General features: G+C 44.9%; 1 protein-coding gene across 3 annotated transcripts in view; it reads left to right on the plus strand.

The window, feature by feature from the left end:
- alg9 (ALG9 alpha-1,2-mannosyltransferase) overlaps positions 1-12,330 on the plus strand; it is a 292,047-nt gene that overhangs the window by 138,512 nt on the left and 141,205 nt on the right. For 2 of the 3 annotated variants that reach the window (XM_078198978.1, XM_078198981.1), the window contains one exon: positions 10,113-10,243. The exons of the other annotated variant lie outside the window; for it this stretch is intronic. In XM_078198978.1, coding sequence (XP_078055104.1) covers positions 10,113-10,243 — 131 coding nt within the window. The remainder of the gene's footprint in view (positions 1-10,112; positions 10,244-12,330) is intronic. 3 annotated transcript variants of the gene reach the window in all.

Here is a 12,330-nt window from a genome sequence, read left to right on the forward strand (position 1 = left end):
ACATCCGCCAGAATTCCCATCCCCTCCAAACATAAAGACGCACTTTTAATCGCAGTGTGATGAAGGCCGTGCCAGAGTCTCCTGCAGTCCACATTTCAATATTGACGAGCAGTAGCCTGCAGGCTTCACTAAAGCACATCCAACCCCCAATTTCGCCCCCTGGTGCAAGTCCAAATTTGAGTGTGGATCAGGATTGCTACTTGGACTGGAAGTGGAATTCCTAATATTCTTAAGGATTGCCCTTTTCAGGACAGCTTAAAAATGTACAGTTTTAACTTTGAGGACCTGTTGCAGTAAGCTTATTCAGACCACCGAAGTATAGGATTTGAATTTTACCTTAAAGCTTTTTTACCAGTTGAAGAGGAACTTCTTCTCTCAGAGGGTAGTGAATCTCTGGAATTCTCTGCCCATTGAAGCAGTGAAGGCGACCTCGTTAAATATGTTTAAGACACAGGTAGATAGATTTCTGATCAATAAGGGAATTAGGGGTTATGGGGAGCGGGCGGGTAAGTGGAACTAAACCACTATCAGATCAGCCATGATCTTATTGAATGATGGGGCAGGCTCGAGAGGTTAGATGGCCAACTCCTGCTCCTATTTCTTATGTACTTATGTACTTTGTAATTTTTGATTTGATTTATTATTGTCACATGTATTGGGATACAGTGAAAAGGATTGTTTCTTACACACTATACAGATAAAGCATACTGTTCATAAAGTACATAGGGGAGAAGGAAAGAAGAGGGTGCAGAATGTCGTGTTACAGTCATAGCTAGGGTGCAGAGAAAGAACAAGTTAATATAAGGTAGGTCCATTCAAAAGTCTGATGGCAGCAGGGAAGAAGCTGTTTTCAAGTCGGTTGGTACGTGATCTCAGACTTTTTCCTGATGGAAGGTGGTGGAAAAGAGTATGTCTGAGGTGCGTGGGGTTCTTGATTATGCTGGCTGCTTTTCCGAGGCAGCGGGAAATGTAGATGGAGTCAATGGATGGGAGGCTGGTTTGCGTGATGGACTGGGCTATGTTCACAACCCTTTGTAGTTTCTTGCGGTCTTGGTCAGAGCAGGAGCCATACCAAGCTGTGATACAACCAGAAAGGGTGCTTTCTATGGTACATCTGTAAAAATTGGTGAGAGTTGTAGTGGACATGCTCAATTTCCTTAGCCTCCTGAGAAAGTAGAGGCCTGAGTGGGCTTTCTTAACTATAGCGAAAGGGAGTGGATTACTCACTGAATCAAGCTTGGCCTCCACGCTCCGACTGTAGAATTATCCTTTCCTTCAAGTTTCTCCCACAGAGTAGATTACCAGATTGGGAGTCATTTACTAGTTATTTCATTGCAGCAAATGATGTGGTTGCAATTTAGACAATGATTGTCTCAATAAAAACCCACAGAAACCACAATGCCTATTGTACCTTGTCAAAATACTACATCAGTATGAAAGTTTGACAATGCTGCATTATATTGTGCTCAAGAATACTCCGGGGAAGGATTACTTCTGTTTTTGAATCTGTGCCTATTGTGTGGTAGTTGATTATAAATAGTTGTGGAAATATTGGATTAAGGACATGGAAAAAATCTGGGAGCCTCTATGGCTGAAATATAATTCATAAAACAGCAATAACTTTATCACCTAAAGCTGTAGACTAGCTTAAACATAACTCTATTTGATTTGATTTATTATTGTCACATGTATTAATATACAGTAAAAAGTATTGTTTCGTGCGCGCTATACAGACAAAAGCATACCGTTCATAGAGAAGGAAAGGAGAGAGTGCAGAACGTAGCGTTACAGTCATAGCTAGGGTGCAGAGAAAGATCAACTTGATGCGAGGTAGGTCCATTCAAAAGTCTGTAGATCCATTCAAAACTCTACCATTGCAATAGATAACACCACCTGAAGGTAGTTTTAATGGATATTTGAAAAGGGTGATAAAACATGAACACTTTCTTATTATTTTGTGCGTTCGCTGGCCTACATCTGTTATATCCTGCACCATCTCCAAATGCTCCACCTCTGGCAGCTGTACTTTCAGCCTAGGTCCTAAGCTCTGGACTCCCTTGTAGAGCATTTCTGCGTTTTTTCCTGCTCCTTCCCATTGCTCCAGACCAAGCTTTAAGCACCTGTCCTAATATCAGAACATAAGGCGATGGCCTAGTGGTATTATCGCTAGACTATTAATCCAAAACCTCAGCTAATGTTCCGGGGACCCTGGTTTGAATCCCGCCACGGCAGGTGGTGGAATTTGAATTCGATAAGAAAAAAATCTGGAATTAAGAATCTATTGATAACCGTAAAACCATTGTCGATTGTCGGAAAAACCCATCTGGTTCACGAATGCCCATTAGGGAAGGAAATCTGCTGTCCTTACCTGGCCTGGCCTACATGTTACTCCAGAGCCACAGCAATGTGGTTGACTGTCAACTGGTTTCCAAGGGCAACGAGGGATGGGCAATAAATTCTAGCCACACCCATGTCCAATGAATAAAAAAATGAAATAGGGGCAGGAGTAGGCCATTTAGCCCTTTGAGCCCACTCTGCTATTCAATGAGATCATGGCTGAGCTTATACTCCAACACCATTTTCCTGTACCATTCCCCTATCCCTTGATGTTTATAGTATGCAAAAGTCTACTGATCTCCATCTTGAATGTACTCAATGAGTGAGCCTCCACAGCCCTCTGGGGCAGAGAGTTCCAAAGATTCACCATCCTCTGAGTGAAGAAATTCCCCCTCATCTCGGCCTGTCCTTTATTCTGAGACTGTGCCCCCTGAGTCTACACCCTCCCAACCCAGGGAGAAACATCCTTCATCCACCCTGCTGAGCCCTGGCAGAATTTTGTAACTTTGAATGAGATTACCTCACGTTCTTCTAAACCCTAGTGAATAAAAGCCCAGCCTGTTTATAATCTTTCCTCATAGGACAATCCCTCCTTCCCAGGAATTAGTTTCGTGAGCTTTCATTGTGGCATGTCTATCTTTCTAGGTAAGGGGATCCAACTGCACACAATGAAGGCGGCACGGTAGCACAGTGGTTAGCACTGCCGCCTCACAGCGCCAGGGACCCGGGTTCAATTCCAGCCTCGGATCAGTCTGTGTGGAGTTAGCACATTCTCCCCATGTCTGCGTGGGCTTCCTACGGGTGCTAGGGTTTCCTCCCACACTCCAAAGATGTTAGGCTGATTGGCCATGCTAAATAGACCCTAGTGTCAGGGGATTGCAGGGTAAATAGTTGGGGTTACAGGAACGGTTCCTGGCTGGGATTGTGGTCGGTGCAGACTTGATGGGCTGAATGGTCTCCTTCTGCACTGTAGGGATTCTATGAATACTCCAGGTGTGCTCTCATACTCCATATAATCGCAGTAAGACCTCTTTACTACTAGACTCAAATTCTTATGTAATAAAGACCAGTGTCGCATTCGCCTTCTTAATTGCTTGGATCCTATGAGTCATCGTTAAGTTTTGTTCGATGATACTTGTGTGGTACGTCTTGAGATGCTTTACCATGTTAGAGGTGTGGTACAAAGACAGATGGTTGCTGTTATAAAACACTAGCTTATAATTAAAAATAAATTCCTCTGTTTAATACATCATCAAACATTGCAAAGAGCTGTGTACAATGGAAAACCGATTTGGAATACAGTTGTCTATGCTGCCCAGGAGCCACTTCATTTACATCTGAATGTGAGTGAAAATGAATGAGTGCCCTTCTGGAGCATGATTCGGAGCAGGAGGAGTAGGCCATGTGGTAAAGCAGGAGCAGTTTATTTTAACCGTAGGTAGGCTATTGAGAGCAGTGTGGTACTAATCAAAAAGTTATTCCTTGAAATCTAAAATAGAACCAGAGATTGCTGGAAATGCAGGGTAGGGCTGTTAGCACCTGACAACCTCAACTGTCCGGACTGGCACCTCTCTGTCTGCGCTATTTTGTGCTCAGAAATCTTGCATTGCAGGTTGTCAACTCTTTAACAGGCGTGTCCAACGCAGACTTTTCAGCTGCTCCCCAGTCACAGGGATGCAATAGCATTCTGAGTGCCTGCCAAAACGTGGTCGCTAAATTATTCTGTGGTGGGGGGAAAACAAAAGTAGGCTGGCACCAAGCAGAAATCAGCTTTATGCCCGAATTAAGCGATGCCGCCACTTTGGAGCCAGTTAGTCTGTGGCTCTGTGCTTGGCCCGCTCCTACCCTGTGGCGTTGGGAGCTGTGCCTATTATGGGTCACCTCCCCCTTTCAATGCGAGACCGGTTATTTACACAGTTAATCACAGGGCAGCTTTCACGGATTGCTTGACCAGCAAAGAAAGGGGGAAGGTGTCAGAAAAGATCAATGTAAGCATGATGAACGGGACTGACTGAAATAAAGACCAGGCTGGCTCCAGCAATTGTGTCGGGACCAATTCATTTGTTAGACTTTGCAGTGTACTTTGGAGGCCTGCCAGTGGAATTGTAACCGCACAGATACACTGCAAAAAGAGTTGTGGTTTCTAAAACCATTTAAGACAATCCTAAGAGAACATAGCTTCAGGGAAGCCTTATCTTTGTCTAACCTTTTTTTCGAAATACCTTCAGCTGGTGCTTCCAGTATGCTCCACATCAATAAAACACATAATAAAGGAGATACCACTGTCAGGAATTTTCTGGCCGACGCACTTATCTTCTCAACGAGAGGTCATAGTCTTGGGGTAAGGGGTGGCAAATTTAAAACAGAGTTGAGGAGAAACTACTCCCAAAGGGTTGTGAATGTGTGGAATTCGCTATCCCAAAGTGCGGTGGAAGCTGGGACAGTGAGTAAATTTAAGGAGGAGTTAGACAGATTTTTAATTGGTAATGGGTTGAAAGGTTATGGAGAGAAGGCAGGAAAATGGAGATGAGGAGCATATTAGTTTAGTTTATTTATTCGTGTCACAAGTAGGCTTACATTAACACTGCAATGAAGTTACTATGAAAATCCCCTCGTTTCCACACTCCGGCGCCTGTTCGGATACACTGAGGGAGAATTTAGCACGGCCAATGCACCTAACCAGCACATTTTTTGGATTGTGGGAAGAAACCGGAGCACCCGGAGGAAACCCACACAGACAAGGGAGAATGTGCAAGCTCCACACAGGCAGTGACCCAAGCCGGGAATTGAACCCAGGTCGCTGGCGCTGTGAGGCAGCAATGCTAACCACTGAGCCACCGTGCCGCCCTGTATCAGCCATGATCGAAAGACAGAGCAGACTCGATGAACTAAATGGCCTAATTCTGCTCCGATATCTTAGGAACTTTTGAATAGGCCAAGGTTTGCCTATGGTTTTAAGCAGGTTTGTTTAGTAGAAGGACCTCTTTCATTTTATTTGCTTCCTTAACAAAAGCGTCTCTCTGTTTACGTGTACTTTCCAACGTTAATCACCTGAAAAAAAGTCTTCCTGCTATTTGGACATTCCCAAAGCACCTTGCAGCCAACGAAGGGTAGACACAGAGGAGAGTCCTGTTTATTATATTATCTGATTGAGGTGTAGTCACTGTTGTTATGGAAGGAACGCCACTCCTTTCTCAGGAGGATAAGGAAATTTGGCATGGCTCTACAACTCGCTCCAGTTTTTACAGACTCACCATAGAAAGCATTCTTTCTGGATGTATCACAGCTTGGTATGGCTGCTGCTCTGCCCAAGACTGCAAGAAACAAAGAATCATAGGAAATAATTGCAGGAGGAGGCCATTCAGCCCTTCAAGCCTGCATCACCATTCAATATGATCATGGCTGATCGTGCACTTTCAGTATCGCACTCCCACTCTCTCTCCATACCCCTTGATCCCTTTAGCCACAAGGGCCACGTCCAGCTCCCTCTTGAACATATCTAACGAATTGGCCCCAACAGCTTTCTGTGGTAGAGAATTCCACAGGTTCACAACTCTCTGAGTGAAGAAGTTCTTCCGCATCTCAGTCCTGGATGGCTTACCCCTTATTCTTAGACTGTGACCCCCTAGTTCTGGACTTCCCCAACATTGGGAACATTCTTCCCGCATCTAGCCTGTCCAGTCCCATCAGGATTTTATGTGTTTCTATGAGATCCCCTCTCATTCTTCTTAATTCCAGTGAGTACAAGCCCAGTCGATCCAGTCTCTCTTCATTGTCAGTCCTGCCATTCCAGAAAGCAAAGCAGCCTCCTGTTCATTGACTCCATCTACATTTCCTGTTGCCTCGGAAAAGCAGCCATGAGGTTAGGCTGATTGGCCATGCTAAATAATCAAGGACCCATGCACCCTGGACATTCTCTCTTCCGTCGGGAAAAAGATACAAAAGACTCAAGAACATCTTCCCTGTTGCCATCAGACTTTTGAAAGGGTGTACTATATGGACCTACCATTTGATCTTATCTACACCCTAGCTATAACTGTAACATTGGCGCAGTGGTTAGCACCGCTGCCTCACAGCGCCAGGGAGCCAGGTTCGATTCTCGGCTTGGGTCACTGTCTGTGTGGAGTTTGCACATTCTCCCCGTGTCTACGTGGGTGATGCTCCAGTCTCCTCCCACAGTCCAAAAGACATGTGGTTAAGTGTGTTGGCCATGCTAAATTCTCCCTCAGTATACCTGAACAGGTCATAGATCATAGAATAACAGGCGCCAGAGTATGGCGACTAGGAGATTTTCACAGTAACTTCACTGCAGTGTTAATGTAAACCTACTTGTGATTAATAAACAAACTTTAAAATTATATCCTGCACCTTCTCCTTTCCTCCTCCCCTATGTACTCTATGAACAATATGTTTTGTCTGTATAGCGCGCAAGAAACAATACTTTTCACTGTATACTAATACATGTGACAATAATAAATCAAATCAAAACCCAGCAGTCAACTAGTGCACAGCAAGCTCTCGGAGTGATTGGGCAGCGGTGTTGGATGAATAGGCAGTGAATTGTCTGGCTGTGAGCTGGATGCTGTGTAGGTGCAGAAGATGCATCTATTATGGAACCTGTAGGAGAATATTTTGGATACTGGCAGGAAAATTGGCACGGTGAGATGGATGTGATACTATCCCTGATGGTGTGCCATTTGCATGTTCATAGTCTGCTGTTCCTGTTACTGTAGACACGTGTGCTTTCAGTTTATCTTATTCTTCCATGGGGTGTGAGGATCATTGACAAGATCAGCATTTATTGGCTATCACGAATTGCCCTTTGAGGTTGAGCCACCTTATCAAACTGCTTCAGTCCACATGGTATAGATACACACACACACAATCCCTACTTTGCAGAAGGAGGCCATTCGGCCCATCAAGTCTGCACCAACTCTCCGAAAGAACATCTTACCCAGGCCCATCCCCCCTCCCTATCCCAGTCACCCTGCGCATTTACCATGGTTAATCCACCTCACCTACACATTCTTTGCACACGAAGGGGCAATTTAGCATGGCCAATCAGCCTAACCGATACATATTTGGAGTGTGGGAGGAAACCAGAACACCTAGAAGAAACCTACGCAGACACTGTCCACACAGACAGTCACCCAGGACTGGAATCAAACCTGGGCCACTGGCGCTGTGAGGCATTAGTGCTAACTACTGTACCACTGTATCATAGTGCCAATAGGAAGGGGGTTCCAGGGTTTTATTCACTGAGCACATGGACATCATGGAGGGAGGTGGTGGCATAGTGGTAACGTCATTGGGCTAGCAATCCAGAGGCCTGGGTTAATGCTCTGGGACAAGGGTTCAAACCCCCCCATCACTGCTGGAATTAAAAGCTTTGATGACAAAAATATCATCCATTGGGTTTCCTCCCACAGTCCAAAGATGTGCGGGTTAAGTTGATTGGCCATGCTAAAATTGCTCCTTAGTGTCCTAAGATGTGTAGGTTAGAGGGATTAGCGGGTGGATATGGGGGTAGGGCCTGGGTGGGATTGTGGTCGGTGCAGACTCGATGGGCCTAATGGCCTCTTTCTATACTGTAGGGTTTCTATGATTCTATGATTATTGTAAAAACCCATAATCGGAAAGAAATGCCCTTACCTGCTTTGTTCCACATGTGACTCCAGACCCTCTTCAAGGAAGATGAGGTGATTCCTCCTGGAGCATCAGCCCGGATTGAACACTGGGCATTGCTATTAGGTACATATGAGTATACCTTAGAGCATCGTCCAGGGAGATATATAGCCAACACGGATGCCTTGAGTTGCCTGCTGCTACCCACAAGCTTATCTCCTCCTCCGAAGGTGCATGAATTGACATGACTTCACGGACACTCTGCCAGTATCAGACAAGCGAATCCAGACATGGACCCAAAAGGACCCTACGTTGATGACTCTTAACTGCCCTCTGAAATGGCCTGCCAAGCCACTCAGTTCAAGGGCAATTAGGGACCTTGCCAGCAACACCCTTGAAAGATTAAAGGATCCCTGTTAGGGAACTAACAGTAATAAGAAAATCACTCTGGTTCTCTTAACGGTGAGGGTATGTCGGGCAAATGATACAGAGATGTACCCTGAGCAAATGTGACCAGAGAAATGACTTCATCGTTCAGTTAATTGAAGCCTGCTCTTGTTCCAACTAGACGGACAGAGGTAGAGGATCGGTTCTGGCAATGCTTAATTGATAAGAATCTGAGACTCTGAATCTTCTTTACACATATATTGATCTCTGAAAACGGAACCTGTTGGACTAACTACTCTGAGTGAGTCTCAGGAAAGAACCCATGTTCAACTGGTCGATAAATTTAACACAACATCTTGTAAGCTATCGGCGATGCTTTTGTTTCAGCAGCCTGAGATGCTCTGATACGCATGCTCTAACACCAACAGTCATCTGCCATTTTGTCTTCTATGTGGCCATCCACTCCATGACAAAGTGATGTAAAGACGGTGTGAGAATGCACAGATTGACAGCTGTCTCCGAGTCGGTTTTAGTTTGTGCCTGAAGTGCCTGGCTTACATACAGGCAGAATTAGAGGCACCCCAATTTCGGGCGGCACGGTGGCACAGTGGTTAGCACTGCTGCCTCACAGCGCCAGGGACCCGGGTTCAATTCTGGCCTCGGGTCACTGTCTGTGTGGAGTTTGCACATTCTCCCCTGTCTGCGTGAGTTTCCTCCAGGTGCTCCAGTTTCCTCCCGCAGTCCAAAGATGTGCGAGTTAGGTTGATTGGCCATGCTAAAATTAACCCCAGTGTCAAGGAGATTAGCAGGGTAAATATGAGGGGTTATGGGAATAGGGCCTGGGTGGGATTGTGGTCGGTGCAGACTCAATGGGCCGAATGGCCTCCTTCTGCACTGTAGATTCTATGATATTCTATGAATTTGAGCACCACTGACCCTGTGCAAGTTAACGCAAAGAGAAAACGGGAAGAAAATTACATTTAAGAAGTATTTAGATGTGCACTTATGTTGCCAAAGTGTATAAGACAATGGACAAAGTGCTGGGAAATGGGACTAGAACAGTTGGGTGGGTTGTCTTTGACCAGCACAGACTCGATGGGCCAAAGGGCCTTTTACTGTGCTGTAGATCTCTATGAATCTAAAATCCAGAACGTCTTATCCCTCTCCCTTTTTTCTCCAATTTTTTTCATTCCCTCCATACTGTCTTCAATGCTTTGGAACTCCCTGCAGTTCAGTTCTGTGCTGGACATACAAGTAAATGTCCATTTACAAGAAAAGTCAATGAAGAGAAGAGGCCTTTTGGCTGTAGTATGTAGAAATGTCACCAGACATAATTTGCCAAAGGTGATACTGTCCCACTCGAGAAGTGGTGCTTCTGTCAATGCAGCTCTCCATTAGCCCTGATCAGAAGAGTTGGTCTAAATTGTGTGCTGTTGTCCTGGGGTGAACTAGAAACTGCAACTTTCTGATTCAGAGATATATTACTTGCTGGTGAGAGAGCTAGATATTTGTAATTAATCATATTCTTTGAATAGGGTGCCATAAAATGGGTTTGAAGTAGTGCATTTAATAATGAATTGCTTCAATATTACAAGCAAGTTCATCCATTCCACAGACAGATTTCAGAAGTGGCTATAAAACACTGTTGGCAATGACTTCCTAGACTTCGTTCAACTGCAGCTCAGTGCTGGGACCACAGGCGAGTTGAATTTATCCACTAATGTTGAGAATTACTACAGTGTATTTCAACTTGATCTTTTCAGGTTGACATCAAACAGTGCCACTACTTGGTTGACCTCGACAGAGAGACGGAGACTCCACGTGAGCCAAGATATTCCGCAAACAAAGAAGATTGGATGATCATAGCGTACAAACCCTTCTTGGATGTCAGCAGGTGAGCTGATATTCTTTGAAACTACTAAGCCGTTATGCAAAGGGGCCTCTCACCAATGGAACTTTGACACAACAAATGGTGACCTTCTGTTTCCATGTAACTGTTTTTCCTGGCGTAGTTGAGACCACAATAAGTAGGCAAGGCAATTTCACTTGACAACATTTGAGTTTTGGCATGATTTTCTACATTTTTACATGTTGTGCAGTCTGTTGTCCAACTCTCTCAGATTTGGAACACTAATCCCCAGAGGCAGTGAAAATGTAGTTTCTGAGCAATTACAGATCACTCGTCCTGAAACAAAGCGATGGGAGTACATTGTGATTTCCAAGTCTCTTGTTTTTACACCTACTATCTTACAGCTGTAAGCCTGCTGAACGTTTATACCTTCCTTTTATTCCTTCATGGGATTTTGGCTGGGCCAACATTCATTGCCCATCCCTAATTGCCCCTGAGAAGGTGGTGGTGAGCCGCCGCCTTGAACTGCTGCAATCCCTGTGGTGTAGGTACACCCACAGCGCTGTTGGGGAGGGAGATCCTGGATTTTGACCCAGCGGCAGTGAAGGGATGGTGCTATATTTGGAGAGGCGGTGACCTAGTGGTATTATCGCTAGTCTATTAATCCAGAATCTCAGCTAATGTTCTGGGGACCCGGGTTTGAATTCCGCCGCAGGTGGTGGAATTTGAATTCAATTTTAAAAAAATAATCTGAAATTAAGAATCTACTGATGGCCGTAAAACCATTGTTGATTGTCGGAAAAACCCATCTGGTTCACTAATGTCCTTTAGGGAAGGAAATCTGCTGTCCTTACCCAGTCTGGCCTACATGTAACTCCAGAGCCACAGCAGTGTGGTTGACTCTCAACTGCCTCTGACAAGGGCAACTAGGGATGGGCAATAAATGTTGGCCAGCCAGTGATGCCCATGTTCCATGACTGAATAAAAAAGAAGTCAGGGGGGATGTGTGGCTTGGAGGAGAACTTGCAAGTGATGGTGTTCTCGTGCATCTGCTGCCCTTGTGTATCTAGCTGGCAGAGGATATGATTTTGAAAGGTGCTGTTGACCAAACTGCTAGCAAATTGTTGTTGCCTCAAAATGAGTTAACATACTTAGATATAGGTTAAACTTGCTTTGGCTTGCTTCATTGTTGATAATCCTAATTGGTTTTCAGGTGGGTGCTCCTAATTTACTGTCCAGTAACTCTGCTCTCCATATTCTAGAAACATGGGGGAGTCCAGAACTCGGAGTCATAGTTGAGGATAAGGGGTAAATCTTTTAGGACTGAGGTGAGGAGGAATTTCTTCACCCAGAGAGCGGCAAACCTGTGGAATTCACTACCACAGCAAGTAGTTGAGGCCAAAACGTTGTGTAATTTCAAGAAGGAATTAGATATAGCTCTTAGAGATAAAGGGGTCAAGGGATATGGGGGGATGGCGGGATCAGGATATTGAATTTGATGATCAAAAAGAATAGGAGCAGGCTCGAAGGGCTGAATGGTCTACTGCTGCTTTTTTCCATGTATGTTTCCATGGTGTATCTCTCAGTCGACCTCATGTTTTGCCACACTTTCACTACTAACAGGATGGCATGCCAAAAACAACCTTTCTCTTGTACCGTTGAGGACAATTGCATAAACAATGGGTTAACAATGTCTCCCAGGGTGCTTTAATGCAGTATCCTGCACTGCAAAGTACCTCATCCAATATATCTCACAGGGTGAACTTTTGACTTGAATTGTGTGGTGTTGGAGATTGGCGATCCCACCTTGAGGTCTGCTGTAATATTTGCCAGCTTTGTCTCAAAGGAGGACAGTGTGAGGAGAGAGTGAAGTACAAAGCTACAGCCTCTCGAAACCCAGCAATACTTGACAGGGCGAGAGGTGAAAGAGGAACTGGCTACAATGTGGGCGCTGGTCTTTAAGATGAGCTCCGTTGCCTTAAGGGTGAAGGGCCTCAGCTGATTGTGCACTTGGTGCTCTGGAGAAAGCTGCAGATGCATTGAAATAATTGATGCAAATCCTGACCTTGAGAAGGAGGCACCTATGGAACGGCGATTTGAGATTAGATCATAAAATCCCAAGAGTGCAGAAG

Source organism: Mustelus asterias, chromosome 27, assembly GCF_964213995.1.
Source record: "Mustelus asterias chromosome 27, sMusAst1.hap1.1, whole genome shotgun sequence".
Taxonomy (NCBI): domain Eukaryota; kingdom Metazoa; phylum Chordata; class Chondrichthyes; order Carcharhiniformes; family Triakidae; genus Mustelus; species Mustelus asterias.